Source organism: Oncorhynchus kisutch, linkage group LG14, assembly GCF_002021735.2.
Source record: "Oncorhynchus kisutch isolate 150728-3 linkage group LG14, Okis_V2, whole genome shotgun sequence".
Classification (NCBI taxonomy): domain Eukaryota; kingdom Metazoa; phylum Chordata; class Actinopteri; order Salmoniformes; family Salmonidae; genus Oncorhynchus; species Oncorhynchus kisutch.
In genome coordinates this window covers 37446300-37472815 of record NC_034187.2, presented here as the reverse complement: position 1 = coordinate 37472815, position 26516 = coordinate 37446300, and the positions used below count along the sequence as shown (strand labels likewise).

The following is a 26516-nucleotide window of genomic DNA, read 5'->3' as shown; positions in this document are numbered from 1 at the left end:
GTTCAAGTACCAATACATGATATGAGTAGGTCTCTCATTTTAAAAGATACCTCTGGTGAAAAGTTAGACGGAACAAACAGAGAAATCTTAGGCTCGTTGATAGCTATTATGCTAATAGTAGCTTTTAGCTACTAACAGGTCTGATCTCGTTAGCTCAACAGACACATTCAATTTAACATGTTTGATGGCTCTGGGATTGTGTGCTCCATTTTAGAGTGTGGTGATGGTGGTGTTCGGGGAAGAGAAGTGCAGAGACGACCAGCTGAAGCACTGGAAGTACTGGCACTCCAGACAGCACACAGCCAAGCAGAGGTGTCTTGATATTGGTGAGAGCCCATACTGTAGTATACATCACACAAATCTCCACAAGAACTCTTAAAGGGGAGTTTAAAGGCCTAACGAATACATTCAAGGCCAGATTTACGGTGCGAAGCACGAGTTACGACAAGTTTTCAAAGAAAAGCAAAAAAACTGGCTAAAACATTAATTGCTTTACCCTTAAAGGTTGTTCATGAACCTGTTTTTATTACCACGGGGAAATAACAGGTGCAAAATTCACATTACAAATGCTTATTAAATCAGTCCGTAGTTTCTTATGTCACATAAAGTCTCCAGAAGTACTGCCTGAATGGTAATGAATGCATTTGATCATATCTACCTAACACTCTTACCATACCGTCCTGCAATACCACTGGTGTGATTCACTGTTGTTCCCTGACTTGTTGTGCAACCATCACCCTCCATTTCCTCCCTCCTGTCACATGCTGTCTCTGTCTCAGCTCAAGGAGAGGCTAGCCAAGGAGCCAGACAGACAGATCCACCCAATGAGGATAAACTGGGCCTGTATTCAAAAAGTGTCTCAGAGTAAGAGTTCTGATCTAGGATCAGGTCCTCCCTACTCCATATAATCTTCATCTTATTCATGAATAATATTCTGAGACTCTTTATGAATACAGGCCATGCTCTCATTGGTTGAATCTGAACAAACCTCTTTAGAACAGTACACCTGATTGGATGAGGGTGTGGGTGGAAATGGGACAAGGCCAGTTGCCCTGTTTGTTAATGATACCTGTGTAAACTGGGACCCATGGTGGCTCCCTGTCAGGACAATACAGCAACTTAGTTCTCTGGAGGTAGACTGATCAATCTTACTCTGCATGCACACACTGTGAAAAGAAAGGTTTGTTCTGCTTGACAGAGGAAAGTGCATTGTTTCACTTGCAGTCTGACTGATGGAAGGACTATGGGCGAAAGGTAACTGCTGGTACTCTGCTTGCTTTGGATTAAAGTAGTCAGTCAGTCAGAAGCGTAGAGGAACCCTACTTAAAATAGTGTGGTTTGTAGTATAGGGCTATAGGCCAAGGTGTGAAAGTGTATTGGTGAATCCTAGTTAGGAAGTTGGTTGGGATTGGTCAGAACGTAAAGTTGGAGAACCAAGCACCAAGAATTCCCATATTATTGTGTTATTTGGAAAACACTTCTGAAAGACTTTAGAAGTACGATAATGCGAGACAAGAAGGCCAATGCCACAGTTGGAGCTTTTAAAAAAAATCCACACCTTTTGAGGACAAAAAGCTTGTTTGTTTATCAAACAGCTAAGTTGTGGGATGGGTCTTCACCAGGGTGGGAGCACATTTTCAGTAGTTGTGTCTAAAACAAGCTACTGACCTTCACTTCACTCTTCTGCAACTCTCCTAAAACAATGAAATCAACCATATCCTTAAAATATTGCCATCCTTCCTCCAATAAAATATCAGAAGTCTCCTTCCGCCTCTCCATACATCCACTTAGCCAACTTAATTTCATAACTTAGCCACCACCACAGCCCTTTTTCATTTAAAAGTCTAATGTCAATGCTAACAGTACAGTCCATTATGTGTCCTGTGCTTCCCAGCTGACTACAAGGAGAGCTTCAACACCATCAGCAACATTGAGGAGATCTCCTACAATGCCATCTCCTTCACCTGGGACATCAACGAGGAGGCTAAGGTGAGACAGGAAATGTGAGGAAAAAGGGAGTTGGAGAGAAAGTTGTAGGGCAACTTGATTTTCCTTAGAACACATCAAATCAAATTATATTGGTCGCATACATATATTTAGCAGATGCTATTGCGGGTGTAGCGAAATGCTTGTGTTCCTAGCTCCAACAGTGCAGTAATATCTAACAATACACACATCTAAAAGTAAAAGAATGGAATTGAGAAATATAGAAATATTAGGACGATCAATCAAGAGTCCGGATTAATCCTAGATTTAATCCTAGTAAGATTTCCCTGTTTTAGGTCAGTTAGGATCACCACTTTATTCTAAGAATGTTTAAATGTCAGAATAATAGTAGAGAGAATGATTTATTTCAGCTTTTATTTCTTTCATCACATTCCCAGTGGGTCAGAAGTTTACATACACTCAATTAGTATTTGGTAGCATTGCCTTTAAATTGTTTACCTTGGGTCAAGCATTTTGGGAAGCCTTCCACAAGCTTCCCACAATAAGTTGGGTGAATTTTGGCCCATTCCTCCTGACATAGCTGGTGTAACTGAGTCAGGTTTGTAGGCCTCCTTGCTCGCACACGCTTTTTTTAGTTCTGCCCCCAGATTTTCTATAGGATTGAGGTCAGGGCTTTGTGATGGCCACTCCAATACCTTGGGGTCATTGTCCATTTGTAAGACCCATTTGTGACCAAGCTTGAACTTCCTGACTGATGTCTTGAGATGTTGCTTCAATATATCCACATAATTTTCCTCCCTCATGACGCCATCTATTTTGTGAAGTGCACCAGTCCCTCCTGCAGCAAAGCACCCCCACAAGATGATGCTGCCACACACGTGCTTCACGGTTGGGATGGTGTTCTTCGGCTTGCAAGCCTCCCCCTTTTTCCTCCAAACATAATGATGGTCATTACGGCCAAACAGTTCTATTTTTGTTTCATCAGACCAGTTGACATGTCTCCAAAAAGTACGATCCTTGTCCCCATGTGCAGTTGCAAACCGTAGTCTGGCTTTTTTAGGGCGGTTTTGGAGCAGTGGCTTCTTCCTTGCTGAGCGGCCTTTTAGGTTATGTTGATATAGGACTCGTTTTACTGTGGATATAGATACTTTGTACCTGTTTCCTCCAGCATCTTCACAAGGTCCTTTGCTGAAGTTCTGGGATTGATTTGCACTTTTCGCACCAAAGTACGTTCATCTCTAGGAGACAGAATGCATCTACTTCCTGAGCGGTATGACGGCTGCGTGGTCCCATGGTGTTTCTACTTGCGTACTATTGTTTGTACAGATGAACATGGTACCTTCAGGCGTTTGGAAATTCCTCCCAAGGATGAACCAGACTTGAGGTCTACAATTTTTTTTCTGAGGTCTTGGCTGATTTCTTTTGATTTTCCCATGATGTCAAGCAAAGAGGCACTGAGTTTGAAGGCAGGCTTTGAAATACATCCACAGGTACACCTCCAATTGACTCAAATGATGTCAATTAGCCTATCAGAAGCTTCTAAAGACATGATGTAATTTTCAGCACTCCGGGATGCTGGCCTTCTAGGCAGAGTTGCAAAGAAAAAGCCATATCTCAGACTGGCCAATAAAAATAAAATATTAAGATGGGCAAAAGAACACAGACACTGGTCAGGAAGATTGGAAAAGTGTTATGGACAGACGAATCTTAAGTTTGAGGTGTTCGTATCACAAAGAAGAACAGTTGTAAGATGCAGAAAAAATGTAAAGATGCTGGAGGAGTGCTTGACACCATCTGTCAAGCATGGTGGAGGCAATGTGATGATCTTTGGTGCTGGTAAAGTGGGAGATTTGTACAGTGTAAAAGGAATCTTGATGGAGTTCTATCACTCCATTTTGCAACACCATGCCATACCCTGTGGACGGCGGTTAATTGGAGCCAATTTCCTCCTACAACAGTACAATGACCCAAAGCACAGCTCCAAATTATGCAATAACTATTTAGGGAAGAAGCAGTCAGCTGGTATTCTGTCTATAATGAAGTGGCCCGCACAGTCACTGGATCTCAACACTATTGAGCTGTTGTGGGAGCAGCTTCATCGTATGGTCCGTAAGAAATGCCAATCCAATTTGTGGGAGGTGCTTCAGGAAGCATGGAGTGAAATCTCTTCAGATTACCTCAACAAATTGACAACCAGAATGCCAAAGGTCCGCAATGCTGTAATTGCTGCAAATGGAGGATTCTTTGACGAAAGCAAAGTTTGAAGGACACAATTATTATTTCAATTAAAAATCATTATTTATAACCTTGTCAACTTCTTGACTATATTTCTTATTCATTTTGCAAATTATTTTATGTATGTTTTCATGGAAAACAAGGACATTTCTCAGTGACTCAAACTTTTGAACGGTGTGTGTGTGTGTGTGTATATATGGACATTGTGGACAGTATATGGATAGAATATGTAGTATATCTGAAGGATACATAGGATAGAATAGTAGTTATATAGGATGGCCTTGACTAGAATGCAGTATATACATATAAAATGGATAAAACAGTAAGTAAACATTATTTAAGTGACCAGTGTTCCTTATCTATGTACATAGGGTAGCAGCATCTAAGGGGCAGAGTTGAGTAACTGGGTGGTAGCCGGCTACTGACAGTGACTAAGTTCTGGGCAGGGTGGAGGCTGGCTAGTGATGGCTTAACAGTCTGATGTCCTTGAGATTGAAAAACAGATTGTATCTCTTTGCCCCAGCTTTGATGCACCTGTACTGACCTCACCTTCTGGATGATAGCGGGGTGAACAGGCTGTGGCTCGGGTGGTTGAGGTCCTTAATGATCTTCTTGGCCTTCCTGTACCAACGGGTGCTATAGATGTCCTGGAGGGCAGGCAGTGTGCCCCTGGTGAAGCGCTGGGCCGACCGCACCACCCTCTGGAGAGCCTTGCGGACGGTGCTGTTGCTGTACCAGGCGGTGACACAGCCCAACAGGATGCTCTCAATGGTGTATCTGTCAAGGTTTGTGAGGGTCTTAGGGGCCAAGCCTAATGTTTTTCAACCGTCTCCTGTGGTTGAAGAGGAACTGTTGCGCCTTCACCACACTGTGTGGGTGGACCATTTCAGATTGTCATTGATGTGTACGCTGAGGAACTTGAAGCGTTCCATCTTCTCCACGGCGGCCCCGTCAATGTGGACAGGGGTGTGCTCCTTTTGCTGTCTCCTGAAGTCTACGATCATCTCCTTCATTTTGTTGATGTTGAGGGAGAGGTTATTTATCTGGCACCACGCCACCAGGGCTATATTGTCGTTGTAGGTAATCAGGCCTACCACTGTTGTGTAGTCTGCAAACTTGATGATTGAGTTGGAGGTGTCATGGGTGAACAGGGAGTACAGGAGGGAGCTACGCACCCTTGTGGGGCCCCTGTAGTGGAGGTGTTGTTGCCTACCTTCACCACCTGGGGGGCGGCCCGTCGGGAAGTCCAAGACCCAGTAGCACAGGGTGGGGTTCAAACCCAGGGCGTCAAGTTTAATGATGAGCTTGGTGAGTACTATGGGGTTGAAGGCTGAGCTGTAGTGAATGAACAGCATTCTTACATAGGTATTCCTCTTGTCCAGATGGGATAGGGCAGTGTGCAGTGCGATGGAAAATGGCATAATCTGTGGATCTATTGGGGCATTATGACAAATTGCAGTGGGTCTAAGGTGTCGGGTAAGGTGGAGGTGATATGATCCTTAACTAGCCTCTCAAAGCACTTCATGATGACGGAAGTGAGTGCTACGGGGCGATAGTCATTTTAGGTCAGTTACCTTCGCTTTCTTGGGTACAGGAACAATGGTGGACATCTTGAAGCAAGTAGGGAGATCAGACTGGGATAGGGAGAGATTGAATATGTTCGTAAACACTCCAGCCAGCTGTTCTGCGCATGCTCTGAGGACGCGGCTAGGGATTATGGGGAATGTGAGAACAGATCTTTGTCCTAGACAATGATGAGAAGTGTTTTTGAAGGATTAGGTGTAAACCTGATCACTACTTCCTTAATAAACCATAAACATTCTTTGTGATAGCGGCAGAAGACTCTTCCAAAAATAGACTGCGTTTCCTTGATCTAAAGGTAAGGATGTGTCTTGGCCATCAAAGGTGTCAGGTGATTCGGACCAATTTGTCAAAAAGATATATTCACATGCTTTGTCCTTTTTATTTTCTTCTAAATGCCCATTATGGAAGTGGTCCCTCGAGTTTTGATCGAAGAATAAATATGTTTATTGTTCCTAAGGGAGTTTTTCCTGGGTGCTTCGGTTGCATAGAGACCATAGACACACGGTCGGAGGTAGTCTATAGCTGCAGAGGTGGGTGTTTGTCTGCCGTTGAGGCCACATTCTTGACTCGTTTTACCTGTCATCCCCATTGTTGAGCTGAAGTGATGCGCATACAAGGGAGGCCTTCGGGGCTAAGCCGAGCCTAACAATGGGAGTTGGAATGAGGAAACGCGGCAGGGGGGCAGACAACTGGATTTGACAGCTAGCGCTGGAATCCTGTCCGACCGGGTTCGAGGCAAGAGCAGTATTTCACTGTCCCTGACCAGTTTGTTTGGTTGTGAGGGATGGCGTCAACTGTCAACCTCCCGGACGTTTTAGCTGGCGCTTTGTGTTCGTGTGGTGCTATGACACTGCTACTGTTGACCGTACGACTGTTAGACTGGGATGCTAACAGAATTAGGCTAACAAATAGACGGGCAGACACGACAGTTCATCTATCCCCTCGATCCCCTGAGGGAGACACACAGACACACACGCATAACCAGGATGTGGGTCTTCTCATCTCGTGACCCGAGGCCTGTGTCCATAGGATAGAGGATGTTCATCCTTGTGTGTGTGTGTACTGTGTATAATCACCTGTTTGTACTGTGTACAATCACCTTTGTGTACGCACCACACTGCCTGTTTTGTAAGAACCACTGATGAGCCAGGTGTAAGGTTTCGCACTAAGGATGATGTGTAAGACTGATGGGACACTTAGTCACTGCGTTTGTGTACGTACGTGCGCGCGTGTGTGTGAGACGCTTTACCTTCTCTCGCTTTGCCCTCTGGTGATTTGAAACGTAGGCTCGCACACCGTTTACTCTGAAGACGGAAGTGAAACAGAAGTAGGAGCAGCCTTTCCCAAATGTTCACACTTTTTGAGTTTCTTGATAGGACATACACCTAGAATCATGAGAATAGCTCATTGTACGATGAGATCATCTTTACTGGAGATTGAGGAATAGCAAAAACGTTGAAATGGAACATGTCGCTCATGAGACTGTTGCGACAGACATTACTTTATATGAAGTCAAATAATGACTTACTACATTGGTTAACCAGTCGGCTATTTGATTACACCAAGCATCATATATAGAAAACAAGTCAAATTCGGCTTAAAATGAACTACAATATGTAGTTAATATGAAGTTACTATGTCATTATAGAAATGAACAGTTGTGACTACATGATATCTGTGCAACCTTTTAAGTTAAAATGTCTCAGTGTAGTGGTTAGAATATTAAGGAAAAACGAAACGGTACATTCCAAAGAAAGCCACGTATTGAAATTGCTTTCAGCAAAGCCTTGTTTTAGTGGTTGTCAGTAGAACTGAGTCGCCGTGTAATTACCACGGTCTACCAAACGAGGGAGACACACACTAGTTCAGTGAAGACTGCGCGTACATAAACAAGGAACCGGACAAAGAGATCCTGTGCTCTTTGTCCTGTGCTCGTTAGAATTCAATGGGAGTGGAACCAGTGGGAATGCTCTTGAATAAATATGACCTCATTTACTGTGCATGGAACATCAGTCAGGTTTTATACCGAATGAACAGGGTATAAAAGTGTAAGATACCGTACCATGCATTGTGCACAATCACTATGGTTTAACATAGTGAGGCAATGTTACAACCCCCCCCCCCCCCCCGAATTACCTGAATTACCCAACAACTAAAATGACCACTTAAAAACAACATCCTTAATCTTCTTCCTCAGATCTTCATCTCGGTCAACTGTCTCAGCACAGACTTCTCCTCCCAGAAGGGGGTGAAGGGCCTTCCCCTGAACCTGCAGATAGACACCTATAGCTACAACAACCGCAGCAACAAGCCAATCCACCGAGCCTTCTGCCAGATCAAGGTGTTCTGTGACAAGGGAGCTGAGAGGAAGATCAGAGACGAGGAGAGGAAGCAGTCTCGTAGGAAGGGCAAGTGCACTGACCTCGGAGCCAGTATGGGAGCATGTGAGTGCCCACTGAGCATAGACTCACGTAGGCACACACACACACACACACACACACACACACACACACACACACACACACACACACACACACACACACACACACACACACACACACACACACACACATCAGCTTTTTGTGCATATGGAACATTTTACATGGGACCAACTGTTTACATGTTACGTTTATTTTTGTTCAGTGTAATAAACTCAGCAACAACAAAAAAAAATCCCCTTTTCAGGACCCTGTCATTCAAAGATAATTCGTAAAAATCCAAATAACTTCACAGATATTCATTGTAAAGGGTTTAAACAATGTTTCCCATATTTGTTCAATGAATGGACATGCACCTGTGGAACGGTCGTTAAGACACTAACAGCTTACAGACGGTAGGCAATTAAGGTCAGTTACTAAACTTAGGACACTAAAGAGGCCTTTCTACTGACTCAGAAAAACACCAAAAGAAAGATGCTCAGGATCCCTGCTCATCTGCGTGAACGTGCCTTGGGCATGCTGCAGGGAGGCATGAGGACTGCAGATGTGGCCAGGGCAATAAATTGCAATGTCCATACTGTGAGACGCCTAAGACAGCGCTACAGGGAGACGGGATGGACAGCTGACCGTCCTCGCAGTGGCAGACCACTTGTAACAACACCTGCACAGGATCGGTACATCTGAACATCACACCTGTGCGACAGGTACAGGATGGCAACAACAACTGCCGAGTTACACCAGGAACGCACAATCCCTCCATCAGTGCTCAGACTGTCCGCAATAGGCTGAGAGAGGCTGGACTGAGGGCTTGTAGGCCTGTTGTAAGGCAGGTCCTCACCAGACATCACCGGCAACAACGTCGCTATGGGCACAAACCCACCGTCGCTGGACCAGACAGGACTGGCAAAAAGTGCTCTTCACTGACGAGTCGTGGTTTGGTCTCACCAGGGGTGATGGTCTGATTCATGTTTATTGTCGAAGGAATGAGTGTTACACCGAGGCCTATACTCTGGAGCGGGATCGATTTGGAGGTGGACAGTCCGTCATGGTCTGGGGCGGTGTGCGTTACAGGGAAGACATCCTCCTCCCTCATGTGGTACCCTTTCTACAGGCTCATCCTGACATGACCCTCCAGTATGATGCCATACAATGCCACCAGCCATACTGCTCGTTCTGTGTGTGATTTCCTGCAAGACAGGAATGTCAGTGTTCTGCCATGGCCAGCGAAGACCCCGGATCTCAATCCTACTGAGCACGTCTGGGACCTGTTTTGATCGGAGGGTGAGGGATAGGGCCTGAACTTGCAGGTGAACTTGCAGTTGCCTTGGTGGAAGAGTGGGGTAACATCTCACAGCAAGAACTGGCAAATCTGGTGCAGTCCATGAGGAGGAGATGCACTGCAGTGCTTAATGCAGCTGGTGGCCACACCAGATACTGATTGTTACTTTGGATTTTTGACACACCCCTTTGTTCAGGGACACATTATTCCATTTCTGTTAATCACATGTCTGTGGAACTTGTTCAGATATTGTCTCAGTTGTTGAACCTCGTTATGTACATACAAATATTTATACATGTTAAAGTTTGCTGAAAATAAACGCAGTTGACAGTGAGAGGATGTTTCTTTTTATGCTGAGTTTATGATCTATTTATGATCTATTCTTGCAACAAGTCTCATCATTTGTCATTTTCGACCCCCTCCCCACAGATGGTGATGTCAAAGTCCCTATCCTTCAGAAGCGTAATGATGTCACATCCTTCAAGATGATGACTGACTTTGAGACTCAGCCGGTTCTCTTCATCCCTGATGTCCACTTCTCCAATGTCCAGCGTCATGTGAGTACCCCTATACACTGATCTATGGTCCGTCTTGCATTTGACCATCTGTTGGTTAAGGTTAGGATTTGGGCAGGGTAAGCTGACCCTAGATATGTGTCAAAAGGCAGCATCCTGGGCCAGGTCACCGAATGCAGGGTTATGCAAAGTATGCATACCACACAAATCCATATTATGAAATGGTACCTGTGACATTCAAACTGATATTAAAACCAGTTTTGTTTTCCTGATATACTGTAGGTGTGGTGATAAAGCTGTTAACAGATTCATTGGGACAAAGCGATTGACGCCAACCCTTGTTTTTAATTTTGCGGATTCTAGAAAGTTGCTTTGTGCATTTAACATTGGGCTACAGTATATGTAGGCTGCACAAGTGGACCACACCAGCCATGCAATTAGAGTACATCGTAGTTATACAGTTGAAGTTGGAAGTTTTACATACACATACATGAGGTTGGAGTCATTTAAAATGTGTTTTTCAACCACTCCACAAATTTCTTGCCAACAAACTATAGTTTTGGCAAGTCGGTTAGGACATCTACTTTGTGCATGACACAAGTACTTTTTCCAACAATTGTTTACAGACAGATTATTTCACTTATAATTCACTGCATGACAATTCCAGTGGGTCAGAAGTTTACATACACTAAGTTGACTGTGCCTTTAAACAACTTGGAAAATTCCAGAGAATTATGTCTTTAGAAGCTTCTGATAGGCTAATTGACATCATTTGAGTCAATTGGAGGTGTACCTGTGGATGTATTTCAAGGCCTACCTTCAAACTCTTTGCCTCTTTGCTTGACATCATGGGAAAATCAAAAGACATCAGCCAAGACCTCAGAAAGAAATTGGAGACCTCCAAGTCTGGTTCATCCTTGGGAGCAATTTCCAAACGCCTGAAGGTACCATGTTCATCTGTACAAATAATAGTACGCTAGTATAAACACCATGGGACCACGCAGCCGTCATACCGCTCAGGAAGGAGACGCGTTCTGTTTCCTTGAGATGAACGTACTTTGGTGTGAATGGTGCAAATCAATCACAGAACAACAGCAAAGGACCTTGTGAAGATGCTGGAGGAAACGGGTACAAAGGTATCAATATCCACAGTAAAACGAGTCATATCTCAACATAACCTGAAAGGCCGCTCAACAAGGAAGAAGCCTCTGCTCCAAAACCACCCTAAAAAAGCCAGACTACGGTTTGCAACTGCACATGGGGACAAACATCGTACTTTTGGAGAAATGTCAACTGGTCTGATGAAACAAAAATATAACTGTTTGGCCGTAATGACCATCATTATGTTTGGAGGAAAAAGGGGGAGGCTTGCAAGCCGAAGAACACCATCCCAACCGTGAAGCACGGGGGTGGCAGCATCATCTTGTGGGGGTGCTTTGCTGCAGGAGGGACTGGGGCACTTCACAAAATAGATGGAGTCATGAGGGAGGAAAATTATGTGGATATATTGAAGCAACATCTCAAGACATCAGTCAGGAAGTTAAATCTTGGTCGCAAATGGGTCTTCCAAATGGACAATGACCCCAAACATACATCCAAAGTTGTGGCAGGTGCCATCACAAAGCCCTGACCTCAATCTTATAGAAAATCTGTGGGCAGAACTGAAAAAGTGTGTGCAAGCAAGGAGGCCTACAAACCTGACCCAGTTACACTAGCTCTGTCAGGAGGAATGGGCCAAAATTCACCCAACTTATTGTGGGAAGCTTGTGAAAGGCTTCCCAAAATGCTTGACCCAAGTTAAACAATTTAAAGGCAATGCTACCAAATACTAATTGAGTGTATGTAAACTTCTGTGATGAAAGAAATTAAGCTGAAATAATTCTCTACTATTATTCTGACATTTCACATTCTTAAAATAAAGTGGTGATCCTAACTGACCTAAGTCAGGGAATTGTTACTCTGATTAAATGTCAGGAATTGTGAAACTGAGTTTAAATGTATTTGGCTAAGGTGTATGTTAACTTCCGAATTCAATTGTACCTACTTAATTGCCATGCAATTGCAAGGTAGAATTTACTATAGAGTAGCGGTAAAATGGTGGGCTCCTGAGCGGTACAGCTGTCTAAGGCACTGCATTTCAATGCTAGAGGTGTCACTACAGTCTCCCTGGTTCGAATCCAGGCTGTATCACAACCGGCCGTGATTGGGAGTCCCATAGGGCAGCGCACAATTGGCCCAGCGTCATCCGGGTTTGGCCGGTGTAGGCCGTCCATTGTAAATAAGAATTTGTTCTTAACCAACTTGTCTAGTTAATTTAAGGTTAAATAAATTATGCAAATGTATGTTTTGTGATAAGATTTGAGCACATACTGTAATTGGTGCAGATTCAATGATACTAAAAATCTTATCAAATGGCATTTAAATGCTTCTCCCACCAGCCCCTGACTACCAAAGAGTCCAAACCATCTCCTCAATGTTTCCTTCAGACTTCTAAGAGCCCCTCATTCTGACATTCCTTCACTAAATACCAGGTGTTTAGTGGCTGGATATCCCCCTAAGGCTTTCTTACTTTAAAGTGTAGAGGTTCTGCCTATGCATTGTTAGAAGTCCAAGCCCTGAATACCATTGATGTCCCGGGATCTGCTGTGCATTATGGGGGATCAGGGTTGCATTATTCCAGAAACGTTCACAAAATTCCCAGGTTTCCCAGAAATACTGGTTGAAATTCCAGACAACTTGAACATTTTGGGAAAATGTATGAACTTTTGTGACCCTGTAGGGGAATGTGTTATGTCTGTACTGTTTTGTAAACCTGTATACCCAGTGCTCCTCCTATCGGTCACTCCTCCCCAGCTGATTGGGTCAGGGTGGCATTCAGAAGACATATTCCAGACACCACACTGGATCATTGCACTAGAACTCGCTGGTCAGAGAGTGGTACTTAGCAGGGTTTAAAACCAAAAAATGTTCCCAATCGTTTCGCCTGAACAGAACCATTCTTTTTTTGATTACGTTCCACTGTTCCGACCAGCAAAATAACGTTCTGAACCGGTTCATAAACTGCTACTATTTTAGGGGTTTGTTTCTTTCTGTTCCTAATTAAACCCCTGAAATCAAATCATTTTTACATTTAGCTCGATAATAAATGACTTCACCAATCAGTGTAGAGGATTGAGCAGCTTGCTATGGAATGGGTAAGCTATTTACATGCATTGGACAGACAAATGTAGATCGCAAGATGCAACTGAAATTTTGCAGGTGGGGGGAGAGGGTGAGAGAGGATGGAGGAGGCTTGGCTTGACACGCTGGGCATCTTGTTGTTATGACATGCATTACCTGAATTAGGACCAAATAATTATACATACAGGGGAACCGCTAATATGTAGGGACTTTGAATGTCTTTGAACTTCAGAGAGTTGACTTAACATTGGACCAGCCAGCTAGTTAACAAGCTTGTGTGTGCAGAGCGGCACTAGAATTAAAATAATAACATGTCTTACCTTTTTGTAGTTAATAAATCCAATGTGGAACTTTAACTATAGTATCCTTAGTTAGTATTGAAAAGGTTCATCCATTTTTCTCTAATAAAAAATCTCTCCCTAAATTTATGAATTAAGCTTGTAAAGTCAGTAGGCTACAAGAGGCACACACACACACACAAGATTTTCAGCTGGCAAGCAGGCAGACACTGAAATACATTTGAGTGACAGAGTGAGGGCTTTGCATAGGCGATTTGTTGCGTTTTGTGGGACTGGAGAAAAAAAATCCAGAACCTAAAATAATGTTATTAACCAGTTCCCATGCTTTTAAAATAACAGCATAGATTATTTTCATTTGTGGTTCTGATTCTGTTCCTCAAATGTTTGTTATTTTCAGATTTTTGGTTCTGTTCCAACCCCTGGTAGTTAGACTTGTTTCTCTCTCAGGGCTGTAGATGAGATCACCATGGACAAGTAGCTGTTCATGCTTAAGAGCCTATTAGAGACAAGAGTACTTGAATCTGGTGCCTGGCCAATGTCATTGTCACTTTGCCAGGCCACTCCTGCCATGTTAACACAGTATGAGATCCCTATTCCCTAATGAGGTGCACTACTTTTGACCAGAGCCCTATGGGCCTTAGTAGAAAGAAGTGCATCTATTCCCTATAGAGTACACTACATTTGGTCAAAAGAAGTTCACTATATAGGCTATAGGATGCCGGTTCAGATGCTGCCATAGTTTGTTTTGGTAGATTTAAGGTAAGATGTGGGTCACATCACGTAGTTCCTGGTGGGTAAACAGTTCCACAACTCAGGGCAAGGTGACCTCAAGGCAACACAAACTCACAGGATAGACTTGCCAATTGGCCAGGACTTTGCAGTCCTGTAATATAATGGGATCGGGGGTTATACAGACTGGGACTTTCCAGTGTGTTCTGATAGGGGCGAGTTAGCCTTGGGATTGGCTGATGTGTGTGTTTATGTGCTAAAGATCTTACATGGTGCTTCAGTGAATCAACACATGTCTGGATTCACTCTTATGCATGTATAGCTTTTTTTTTTAAATTTATTATAAAAAAAAAAGTAAATATACTGTCAACATAATTGATTATTTTTATGCCTGGTGCTCTTTGAATAAATAATGCAACCCTTTTCCCCCATAATGCACAGCAGATCCCCGGGACATCAATGGTATTTGTATGTCTACAGTAGACTGTACCTGTGACTTGGTTTGACCCCAAGGTGAGAGGAGACAGAGGGTAATGTAGCTCTGTCTGTATGCGTGTGGTATGTCAGGTCTCTCATCATTACCCAAGAGCACACCTCTGGCAGTGCTCCCTGCAGCATGACATCACACGGCCCTCAGGTTGGATGCAGGAATCCTAGAGTGAAGCATATTGCCTCTATTTTTAGAGAAAAGAAGTCCATCTAACATGTTTTTAGGTGTGTTGAGACAAAACATTCCAGGGCCCTGTTTGAACACGGTCAATGGATTCTTCCTTCCTTCCTGCTGTGAGGTCATCAGAAATCAGACCAAATTGGTGAAAGCCACATTTTTTGCTTTCACTTATTCATCCTCAATAGATCACTGATATCTCAAGGAAATTGGTAAGGAAGGATGCTTTAGTATATAACAGGGCCCAATCATTGCAAAGCTCTGAGAATGTTGTCTGTAAAGTGGGTCTGGGGCCAACATTGACGATCAGGATAGACGGTTGTTTTGCTGAACCCGTATGGCTCTGTGGAATGTTAACTTTGACTGCCCCCTGTTGGCTACAGTGGCACCAGGGTCTTGTTCATTAGGTTTAAATGTTTGAAAACATTATTGCAACAGAAAACGAAATCTGTTTTTCATTGGTAGTGTTCCTCCCTGTTTCAGTCTGTCTGTTGCCTAATGAACATGACCCAGCTCAATGAGTTCGCTGGTTTCTGGGCCACATGGCGCTACTGAGCTGCAGAGTGGACTGAGCTGCAAATAAAGCTTTCCTGTTTCCTTTTCTAATCCAGCCTGGAGGGTTTTTATTTTTATTTTGGTGCACAATTGGCAGTTGGATCCAAATGAGCAACCCAGTAAACCTCCAGCACTTTTAGCTGTTACTGCTTAGCAGGGTGACTGGGTTTCCTCTGAGAATGATTTAGCTCTGGTCCAAGCTCTGGTCCAAGTCGTTAGTGCGCGCTGCTCCACACCACAGTAGAGGAGTGTACAATAACAACCTGGACCAGAGCTAATATTGACTATGGCACAAGTTGCCGGGTTTATGTCAGGTTCAGAGAGATCACTCCTCTTGTGCTGCAATAATGGCCTTCGTGAAGGAACTGAACAAGAAAATCCTAAAAGTGTGACTCAAAATACTGTAAGTATAGTATATCCAAAACGGTCATTACATTTGATTGAAGAGTTCCCCAGGGATTGTTTTCACTGCCCACAAAATCCAATCAACCTATAGTCTTATTTCCCAATGCGGTCCATATCAAATAAAATCCCGTCTTTTGATATGTAGGAATGTGTGTTTTCACCCTTGACCCATACTTCTTTCTCCCTCTCTTTTCTTTCTCTCCATGCAGCCCTTCTCACAAGAAGATGGGGAGGAAAGGTGAGTTCCTGGAAACACTAATTTGACACTCGTTTGTCTGTAATTTGATCTAAGGAAAGCGTCTGGAGAAAATAAAGACTGTATGGCATAGGACCTTCCTGCTACTTCTCTGGGAGAGGGCCTCACAGGCTTAACAGGGGTGTGTGTGTGTGTGTGAACCCTCTAAGCCAACTTGTCGTGTGTGTGTGTCCGTAGCAGCTCGGGCATGAAGAAATTACCCTACGCCAACGAGGATGAGTTTGGTTCCCCTCCCAATAAGCTGGCCAGAATAGACGAGCCCAAGAAAGGTATGATGTCTGTATGTGGTGTGTTTGTCTTCTATTTGAGTCGTGTGTGTGTGTGTGTGTGTGTCCACCAATACACTGTGTATGCACTACTGATAAGGTGTTTCACACTCGCTTACCAGCCTACCTGGTATGAGACCAGAGAGAGGGGGAGGTATGCTGAGGGAGGATTGTGTGTGTGTGTGTTGTGAATGTTATGGCTTGCTCCCTGAAGGCCACCTACCCTCCCTAAAAATCACTTCCCATAGACAGAGACACATGACTCATTAAGGCATTCACATGCTTCCTAGCCGAAACAGTTCGGTAGAGTTCATGCATATATTATGACAACATTTTGTGACATTTTTGTTCTTTTTGGACTTTTTTCGGCTGTTTGGAGCCGACGTCTATGCCTCTTTGTCGGTGATTGGTCAACAGTAGAGATTCTTCAATGAAGTCTTTGTTGTCATTCAACGAGACACGACTCGTTTTCATACACATTTTTTCATTGGGAAATACTGCACCAAACATCTTAGGTAGATGTAAAATTGCGTGACTAAGATCTCCTCTGTAAAAATGCATGACAGATTTCTTGAGTTATCTTTGATTAATTCAGACTATTTTGAGGAAGTGTATACTGACTATGGCATCTCAAAGTGGACAAACGGTACTATTGATGCTTTATTTCTAATTTTTCAAGCGGAGGTCTTTTTAAGCGAGTTCAGGAGCACACTCGTTCGGTTCGGCTAGCCGAGTACGGCTAGGCACCAGCCTGACGCCTTTTCACCCCCCTCCCCCGACGACACAACCCAATTTCACTGTTCATTCTCACCTCTCACTCACAATTAACACACAAGGACACACTCTTCAACCTTTATCAGCACATGGACACTCTTGCATGCACGCACACGCCTCTTTGCACACTGTTTGCATTGAGAAGGTTTTATCGAAAATATTTTTTTTTTTGTGTAGTAGGGGAAGCTTACTATAGCGAATGATGTCCTAGTCACCATTGCAGAAAGTTGAAGTCAGAACACACACGGGCCAGGCCACCCGTGATACAAGTCCGTTTTTGACGTCTATCCATGTCTGAGGACGTCCGGAGATGACGTGGAAACCGGCAATTAGGGGCAACTCTAAGCGCTGTTACCTTGAAGTAGGTTTCGGTTTTGCTAAGGTGTTGTGGACGTGGATGGGTGTAAGCATCTGCCTCGGATTCCAAAAGTTGTTTTTGAGATTTTTGTTTTAAGCTTATCCTAAACCTTAACCATTCAGAGTTAATGCCTTAACCTTAAGAAGTTGCTGTTAAATGCCTAAACTTAACCCTAACAGCCCCGCAGCTACTCGCCCAAGCCTCTCCAGGTTCTCCTTTACCCAAATCCAGATAGCAGATGTTCTGAAAGAGCTGCAAAACCTGGACCTGTACAAATCAGCTGGGCTTGACAATCTGGACCCTCTATTTCTGAAACTATCCGCCGCCATTGTCGCAACCCCTATTACCAGCCTGTTCAACCTCTCTTTCATATCGTCTGAGATCCCCAAGGATTGGAAAGCTGCCGCAGTCATCCCCCTCTTCAAAGGGGGAGACACCCTGGACCCAAACTGTTAGGGAGGGCAGGATGGATATAGGTCTATCTAAGGTCTTCGAAAGCCAAGTCAACAAACAGGTCACTGACCATCTCGAATCCCACCGTACCTTCTCCGCTGTGCAATCTGGTTTCCGAGCCGGTCACGGGTGCACCTCAGCCACGCTCAAGGTACTAAACGATATCATAACCGCCATCGATAAAAGACAGTACTGTGCAGCTGTCTTCATCGACCTTGCCAAGGCTTTCGACTCTGTCAATCACCATATTCTTATCGGCAGACTCAGTAGCCTCGGTTTTTCTGATGACTGCCTTGCCTGGTTCACCAACTACTTTGCAGACAGAGTTCAGTGTGTCAAATCGGAGGGCATGCTGTCCGGTCCTCTGGCAGTCTCTATGGGGGTGCCACAGGGTTCAATTCTCGGGCCGACTCTTTTCTCTGTATATATCAATGATGTTGCTCTTGCTGCAGGCGATTCCCTGATCCACCTCTACGCAGACGACACCATTCTATATACTTCCGGCCCGTCCTTGGACACTGTGCTATCTAACCTCCAAACAAGCTTCAATGCCATACAACACTCCTTCCGTGGCCTCCAACTGCTCTTAAACGCTAGTAAAACCAAATGCATGCTTTTCAACCGTTCGCTGCCTGCACCCGCCTGACTAGCATCACCACCCTGGATGGTTCCGACCTTGAATATGTGGACATCTATAAGTACCTAGGTGTCTGGCTAGACTGTAAACTCTCCTTCCAGACTCATATCAAACATCTCCAATCGAAAATCAAATCTACAGTCTGCTTTCTAACTTACCCTAGTAAAACTGACTATCCTACCGATCCTCGACTTCGGCGATGTCATCTACAAAATTGCTTCCAACACTCTACTCAGCAAACTGGATGCAGTTTATCACAGTGCCATCAGTTTTGTCACTAAAGCACCTTATACCACCCACCACTGCGACCTGTATGCTCTAGTCAACTGGCCCTCGCTACATATTCGTCGCCAGACCCACTGGCTCCAGGTCATCTACAAGTCCATGCTAGGTAAAGCTCCGCCTTATCTCAGTTCACTGGTCACGATGGCAACACCCACCCGTAGCACGCGCTCCAGCAGGTGTATCTCACTGATCATCCCTAAAGCCAACACCTCATTTGGCCGCCTTTCGTTCCAGTTCTCTGCTGCCTGTGACTGGAACGAATTGCAAAAATCGCTGAAGTTGGAGACTTATCTCCCTCACCAACTTCAAACATCTGCTATCTGAGCAGCTAACCGATCGCTGCAGCTGTACATAGTCCATCGGTAAATAGCCCACCCATTTTTACCTACCTCATCCCCATACTGTTTTTATTTACTTTTTTGCTCTTTTGCACACCAGTATCTCTACCTGTACATGACCATCTGATCATTTATCACTCCAGTGTTAATCTGCAAAATTGTAATTATTCACCTACCTCCTCATGCCTTTTGCACACAATGTATATAGACCCCCCTTTTTTTCTACTGTGTTATTGACTTGTTAATTGTTTACTCCATGTGTAACTCTGTGTTGTCTGTTCACACTGCTATGCTTTATCTTGGCCAGGTCGCAGTTGCAAATGAGAACTTGTTCTCAACTAGCCTACCTGGTTAAATAAAGGTGAAATAAATAAAAATAAAAATAACCTTAAGAATTCTGAGTTGATGCCTAAGCTTAATCTTAAACACTTCGAAATTTGATGTTTGGAACAACTTTGAAATTTGACGTTTGAGAAACATGGCTGAACGTCTAATTCTGACGTGAGAATGTGAGAGCTGGTAGACACACACACCCTTGGTCAAAATCCCATTTATAGTCACTTGTAACAGGGCTGCCAAATTCCCTTTAAAGCCAATAGATCTATTTAGAGCACATCTATTCTGAGTATCATGTTGGAGTGTATATGGGTGGATAGTGGGCAGCATGATGAGTGCCCGAGTGTCCTCCACGTGTGGGAAGTTACACTCCAGCCCTCCCTGAGCAGTGTGCTGCCTGGCTCAGGATGACCGGACCGACTGGGGCTGAGTTTGACTAGGCATCTTGCCAATGCTAACCCAGAGGTCTGGGAAGGGGCTGGACAGACGACAAGATCTCTGGTCTAGCGAATTACTTAGTCTTCCCGGTACCAGAGTAACAGAGGGACCAGAGCCTTGAGCTTGGCCACTTCCCAGACTGGAATGTCCTGGGCTTGAGCGACAGGGCCAGGTGGTTGTTAGGTAGTCATTGTGGTTTGTGGGTCAGACTGCTGTGTGTGTAACAGGAGGAAGCGGAACTCGCTAAGAAGCAGCGTGACGTCCGTTGCACGTATGCGTGTGTGTGTGTGTGTGTGTGTACGTATGTGTGTTTGTGCGCATGTCTCAAGATGTGATAGAACACTGTGTGAGGTATGAGTCACTTGAGACAGGGACATAGTGAGACTCTCTCAGTCCAAACTCACATAAAGGGCCTCACCACCAGTCAAGCTGCTTAGCTTCAGCAAGACATATCTGACTCTGCCAACAAGTTCATGTGCTGTGTGATTTGGGGATGTGTCCTGCTATGACTTTTGTTTTGTGAAATCTATCCCAATTTGAGTGTTTCTGTGTGTATGTGTTGTGTGTATGTGTGTGTGTGTGTGTGTGTGTGTGTGATCAATATGTCTCACTGTACTCCTCCTCTCGCCTATGTAGTTCTGCTGTACGTGCGTAAGGATACCGATGAGGTGTTTGACGCTGTCATGCTGAAGAACCCCACGCTGAAAGGACTGGTGGAAGCTGTAAGTTTCTACGCAATGCAACTAGAGCAGTCATAATATTATAGTAATAACACAGTAATATTGTCATTTAGCAGACAATTTTGCCCTAAGTGCCTTTGCAGTTAATTGTCATTGTATGTGGCCCTTGCAGGAATCAAACCCACAACCCTAGTGCAAAAACATGCCTCAAACAACTGCGGGTCCCGAACCACAATCTACTCAATTTTATGAAACCGATCACTTTTACTCAAACATCACACCCACAGAAGCACCATGATAGTGGCTTAGATACAGGGTTAGTCTGTCCCTAGTGGGGTTTCATAGGGACAGCCAGGGAGGGATACACAGGGAGACAGCCAGCCATATGGTGTCTGTTATGGGAGGCTGGTCACATCGCATCACTCCAGTGACACTAGTGTGGGTGGCTCTGTTTGTGTCACAGCTCATTCTGCCACACAAACTCCTCTCCCGTTTACCCTGCAATTACCCATGGCCACTATCTCTCTCTCAGCATGACGATCCTAATTCAACCCAGCATCTCAGAGCGAGAGAGGAGACACAACTCAGCCTAGATGAAATGGAGGGTCGGAAAGAGAAAGGGTGCTCGAGGAGGGCCGGTGCATCGCCACGTGTAGGGTCTCTGTCTGTATAATCATTAAGTCTTTGGTTCTGATTAGGGGGTCTGTCTGGTATAGTGCACTAAAGACAAAGGGTATAGGACACATCTCTCAGCAGGGGCCACCGGGCTGTGGGGAACTCGACATGGGTCCACAACAGGCCAAATGAGTTGTGACAGGGCCTGGGCTGGGGGGCAAAGAGAGGCAAAGATACCATACATATGTCTCTTCTCTTTCCTGGTTGAATTTTGCTTCTGTTTCAGTGTTTCTGTCATTCAACCTGATTTCATTTGTTTAAAGAGTATATTTTCATTGAAGATGGAAAACCAAACATTTATGGCATTGTAAAATACCCCCCCATCCCCAAGTCATCGAGTTGCGTTATAAAGGAGTCATTGAGTTGCCTCACAAATAATAAAAATAAAGAAACCAGTATGCAACGTTGTCACTTCAATACAACGCAAGCACCAGACATAGTATTTGAACCTATTTCAAACATCTCGACCACCCTCACATACTGTACATTGTCTCTGCTTGCAAACAAGTCTTAACAAGCCATTTGTTGCTCCGCTTCTTCTAGATATCAGAGAAATACAATGTGCCGCTCCAGAAAGTGGGGAAAGTCTACAAGAAATGCAAGAAAGGGTAAGTGGTTCACGTCCATGGTTAAGTCTATTTACCATGGTTTTAAGATCCTTCTACAACAAGTCAAGGTAATATTTGTGGAGAATCTGGCTTTTTATGTATTACATAATAACCTTGGAAATAGACTGACTAGACTCTCTCTTTCTGTGATACTGACATCCATATATGTCCCTCTGTTAGGATTCTAGTCAACATGGATGACAACATTATCAAGCACTACTCCAACGAAGACACCTTCCAGATCACTGTGGAGGAGCTAGGGGGTGTGTACAAACTCACCCTGACTGAAATCTGATTGGCCCAAAGGGAGGGGTGGGGAGTGATTGACACTGTCACCGCCCAGTCCACATAGAGTGTGGACATAGGGCAGCTTGTAAAGTTGTAAATGTAAAGACTTGTGGTTTACACATCGCCTTAACCCAGTCACCGAACGGGAGCAGGATGTCTCTGACACTATTAGCAATATCTTAAGTCCACTAGCATAGTCCCAGATCTGTTGTTATCAGTCATGCCAATGATCATTGCCATTGTCGAGACAGCAGAAACAGATCTGGGAAAGGGCTTAACTGTCCACCTGTCTGAGAGATGGTGTTCTTTTGTTATCTGTAATGTTACAAAGCCACTGCTCTTATCTGATGACATTGTGTCGATGGCTTGATAGACTTTTGCTTCATTTTTTTTTTTGTATATAAGAATCGAGTTTAACAAGAAGCGCTCTTTGTTTTGTAATATATATATATATATATATATATGTGTGTATGTAAAGGCCATTTGAGAATCTTTGTTACAGGACAGTATGTGCAGAGTATTTGTTGCGTGGCTGTAATTTCCCACGCTATGCAGACAACTTTCTCTCTGTGTCTTTGTGTTGAACATGGAATACGTAAGAGAAACAGGCTAATAATGCACTCCTTTTTTACATTAGCATTAGCATCAGAGTAGAGTGGTTGGAGATGCATGCTATCCTTTAGCCTGGTCCCAGATCTGTTTGTGCTGTCTTGCCAATTCCTATGGTGATTGTCTTGCCAAACATAGCAAGACAGTACAAACACAACTGGGACCAGGCTAGCTATCCTTATGCCTCAGACTGCGTTGTCTCTGCCCCCTTGGGACTCCATATAGCACTGAAGATGGCGCTTAATTGATTGAAAGAGGATATTTAGCCACACAAAGTACGGATTGCAAACACTAATTGTACTGTAAATAGAGGGGATGGTTGGCTCACTGTATTGATACTAAACATCCTGGCAGTATTTAGTATGTATGTACGTACACTCAGTCTGGCAGTTAATATGATATGATCTGTGTTTGTTGCTACTGTATGTGTCAAGTAAGAGCATGTAGTTTTCACATGGATTTTCACATTTTCCCTTATACTGCTTTAGCATGTGGCCTCTTCATAAGTATTACATGTTTTTTATTAAGTAGATGAAAAAGTATCAATCATTCACTCACTCAGCTGTGGCCTGAATAGGTTGCAACAACCAAATAGATTTGAGAATGTCTATTACTGCATAGAAAGTCAGATGGCTAAGGTCAAACGCATTCAGATTGACAGATTCTGCCGCTGTCTCTGTATCCACACATCAGACACGGCAATAATGCGATAACATTACATTTGAAAATGTTTGAAAAAAAATGTGTCCTCGTGTACTGCAGACGCTCCTTTTGTACCAGAGTACTTCATGTGTATATATTTATTAAGAGAATGGGAAATGGGTTCTTTTTTTTACCGTACGTAACAAACCGGAATGTTACAATATTAGGAATGATAATGTTTGTTTTTGTATGAAATTATTCTAACATAGTATTTACAGTACATGTCAAGGGTAGGTTGAAATATTTGTACGTCTTTGTTTTTTAAATGACATGTCTTTTCTCAGATTTTGGGAGTATTCTCTGGTGTATATTATATAGTGTCCAATAAAACCAGCTCCGGTAGCTGTACTGGTGGTCTGTGTGTGGGTGTCACATGTCCCGAAGTGCACTACTTTTGACTAGCGGCTCTGGTCAAAAGTAGTGCACTATATAGGGAATCGGGTGCCATTTGGAATGTAAGCCTCTGTTGGGCCTTGGCTTCATTAACATTCCCCTACAGCCCTAGAGCAAACTCAACCGTGGCTCGAGCCCCAGTCTTCCACAGGTCCATATGTCTGGGCACCAACCCCAAAGCCCAACTGACAGGGAAACATTGCTCCGAAAACACGCCAATGTCCTCTCTCCATCTGCCTGTCTCCACAAAAGATGTAGTGGTAAGGCATTTATGGTACAGTACATCCACACTATTCAGACTGAAGTATATTTGGGTACTATAGTACCATTTTCAAACATGTTTGGCTAGAGAAACAGGGGAATGCAGCAGAGACGTAGGCACACACAGTAAGGTACAGTAGGCCTACTGCTAATGTGACAGTTGAGATTGTGTATTAGAAGTAAGGATAAGGGGCTTTGCTTTTTCCAGCTCAGTGATGTAGAATCCTCAGACTTCTGAAGACTGGATACTTCCATGGCACCTATGTCATAGAAAAATAATCATGATTCTATGGCCTATGGTATTATCACAAACTGTACCTAGGCCTACACTCTAAAAAGTAGGGGTTCAACAAGGGTTCTTCTAAGACCTGCAAAGTTCTTCAAAGAACCTTTAGAGTTCTTGGCACTGAAAATATCCCCCAGAAATGTCTTCCAAGTACCCCAAAGGACGTACTTGGTATTTTATTAGGATCCCCATTAGCTGTTCCAAAAGCAGCAGCTACTCTTCCTGGGGTCCACATGAAACATGACATAATACAGAACATTCATAGACAACAGCTCAAGGATAGAACTACATAGATAAAAAATACAAATACAAAAGGCACAAGTAACCTATATATCAATACATACACACAAACTATCTAGGTCCAATAGGGGAGAGGCGTTGTGCCGTGAGGTGTTGCTTTATCTGTTTTTTAAAACCAGGTTTGTTGTTTATTTGAGCAATATGAGATGGAAGTTCCATGCAATAATGGCTCTATTTAATATTGTACGCTTTCTTGAACTTGTTCTGGATTTGGGGGCTGTGAAAAGACACCTGGTGGCATGTCTGGTGGGGTAAGTGTGTGTGTCAGAGCTGTGTGTAAGTTGACTATGCAAACCATTTGGAATTTTCAACACAATGTTTCTAATATAAAGAAGTGATGCAGTCAGCCTCTCCTCAACTCTTAACCAAGAGAGGCTGGCATGCATAGTATTTACATCAGACCTCTGATTACAATGAAGAGCAAGACATGCCGATCTGTTCTGGGCCAGCTGCAGCTTAACCTGGTCTTTCCTTGAAGCACTCGACCACATGACTGGACAACAATCAAGATAAGACAAAACTAGGGCCTGCAAGACTTGCTTTCTGGAGTGTGGTATCAAAAAAGCAGAGCATCTCTTTATTACGTACAGACCTCTCCCGATCTTTACAACCAGTGATTCTACAGTTGAAGTCGGAAGTTTACATACACCTTAGCCAAATGCATTTAAACTCAGTTTTTCCACAATTCTTGACATTTAATTCTAGCAGAAAATCCCTGTTTTAGGTCAGTTAGGATCACCACTTTTATTTTAAGAATGTGAAATGTCAGAATAATAGTAGAGGGATTTATTTCAGTTTTCATTTCTTTAACCACATTCCCAGTGGGTCAGAAGTTTACATACACTCAATTAGTATTTGGTAGCATTGCCTTTAAATTCTTTAACTTGGGTCAAACGTGTTGAGTAGCCTTCCACAAGCTTCTCACAATAAGTTGGGTGAATTTTGGCCTATTCCTCCTGACAGAGCTAGTGTAACTGAGTCAGGGTTGTAGCCTCCTTGCTCACACACGCTTTTTCAGTTCTGCCCACAAATTTTCTACAGCATTGAGGTCAGGGCTTTGTGATGGCCACTCCAACTGACTGATGTCTTGAGATGTTGCTTCAATATATCCACATAATTTCCCATCCTCATGATGCTATCTATTTTGTGAAGTGCACCAGTCCCTCCTGCAGCAAAGCACCCCCACAACATGATGACTCGTTTTACTGTGGATATAGATACTTTTGTAACAGTTTCCTCCAGCATCTTCACAGGTCCTTTGCTCTTGTTCTGGAATTGATTTGCACTTTTCGCACCAAAGTACGTTCATCTCTAGGGGACAGCACGTGTCTCCTTCCTGAGAGGTATGATGGCTGCGTGGTCCCATGGTGTTTATACTTGCTTACTACTGTTTGTACAGATGAACGTGGTACCTTCAGGTGTTTGCAAATTGCTCCCAAGGATGAACCAGACTTGTGGAGGTCTACAATTTTTTTTCTGAAGTCTTGGCTGATTTCTTTTGATTTTCCCATGTCACACAAAGAGGCACTGAGTTTGAAGGTAGGCCTTGAAATACATCCACAGGTACACCTCCAATTGACTCAAATGATGTCAATTAGCCCATCAGAAGCTTCTAAAGACATGATGTAATTTTCAGGAATTTTCCAAGCTGTTTAAAGGCACAGTCAACTTCTGACCCACTGGAATGGTGATACAGTGAAATAATCTGTCTGTAAACAATTGTTGGGAAAATTACTTGTC

At 43.7% G+C, this 26516-nt stretch overlaps 1 protein-coding gene across 5 annotated transcripts in view; it reads left to right on the top strand.

Annotated features, from left to right (window-relative positions):
- LOC109903893 (grainyhead-like protein 1 homolog) overlaps nucleotides 1-23890 on the top strand; it is a 28996-nt gene extending 5106 nt beyond the window's left edge. For 3 of the 5 annotated variants that reach the window (XM_020500902.2, XM_020500900.2, XM_031788340.1), the window contains exons 7-15: nucleotides 215-326; nucleotides 1895-1989; nucleotides 7964-8210; nucleotides 9913-10040; nucleotides 16043-16071; nucleotides 16267-16358; nucleotides 20611-20696; nucleotides 21873-21937; nucleotides 22118-23890. In XM_020500902.2, coding sequence (XP_020356491.1) covers nucleotides 215-326; nucleotides 1895-1989; nucleotides 7964-8210; nucleotides 9913-10040; nucleotides 16043-16071; nucleotides 16267-16358; nucleotides 20611-20696; nucleotides 21873-21937; nucleotides 22118-22232 — 969 coding nt within the window. In that variant the 3' untranslated portion in view covers nucleotides 22233-23890. The remainder of the gene's footprint in view (nucleotides 1-214; nucleotides 327-1894; nucleotides 1990-7963; nucleotides 8211-9912; nucleotides 10041-16042; nucleotides 16072-16266; nucleotides 16359-20610; nucleotides 20697-21872; nucleotides 21938-22117) is intronic. The other 2 variants (XM_020500904.2, XM_020500901.2) reach the window with 1 other exon arrangement.
- The last annotated feature ends 2626 nt before the right edge of the window (nucleotides 23891-26516 follow it).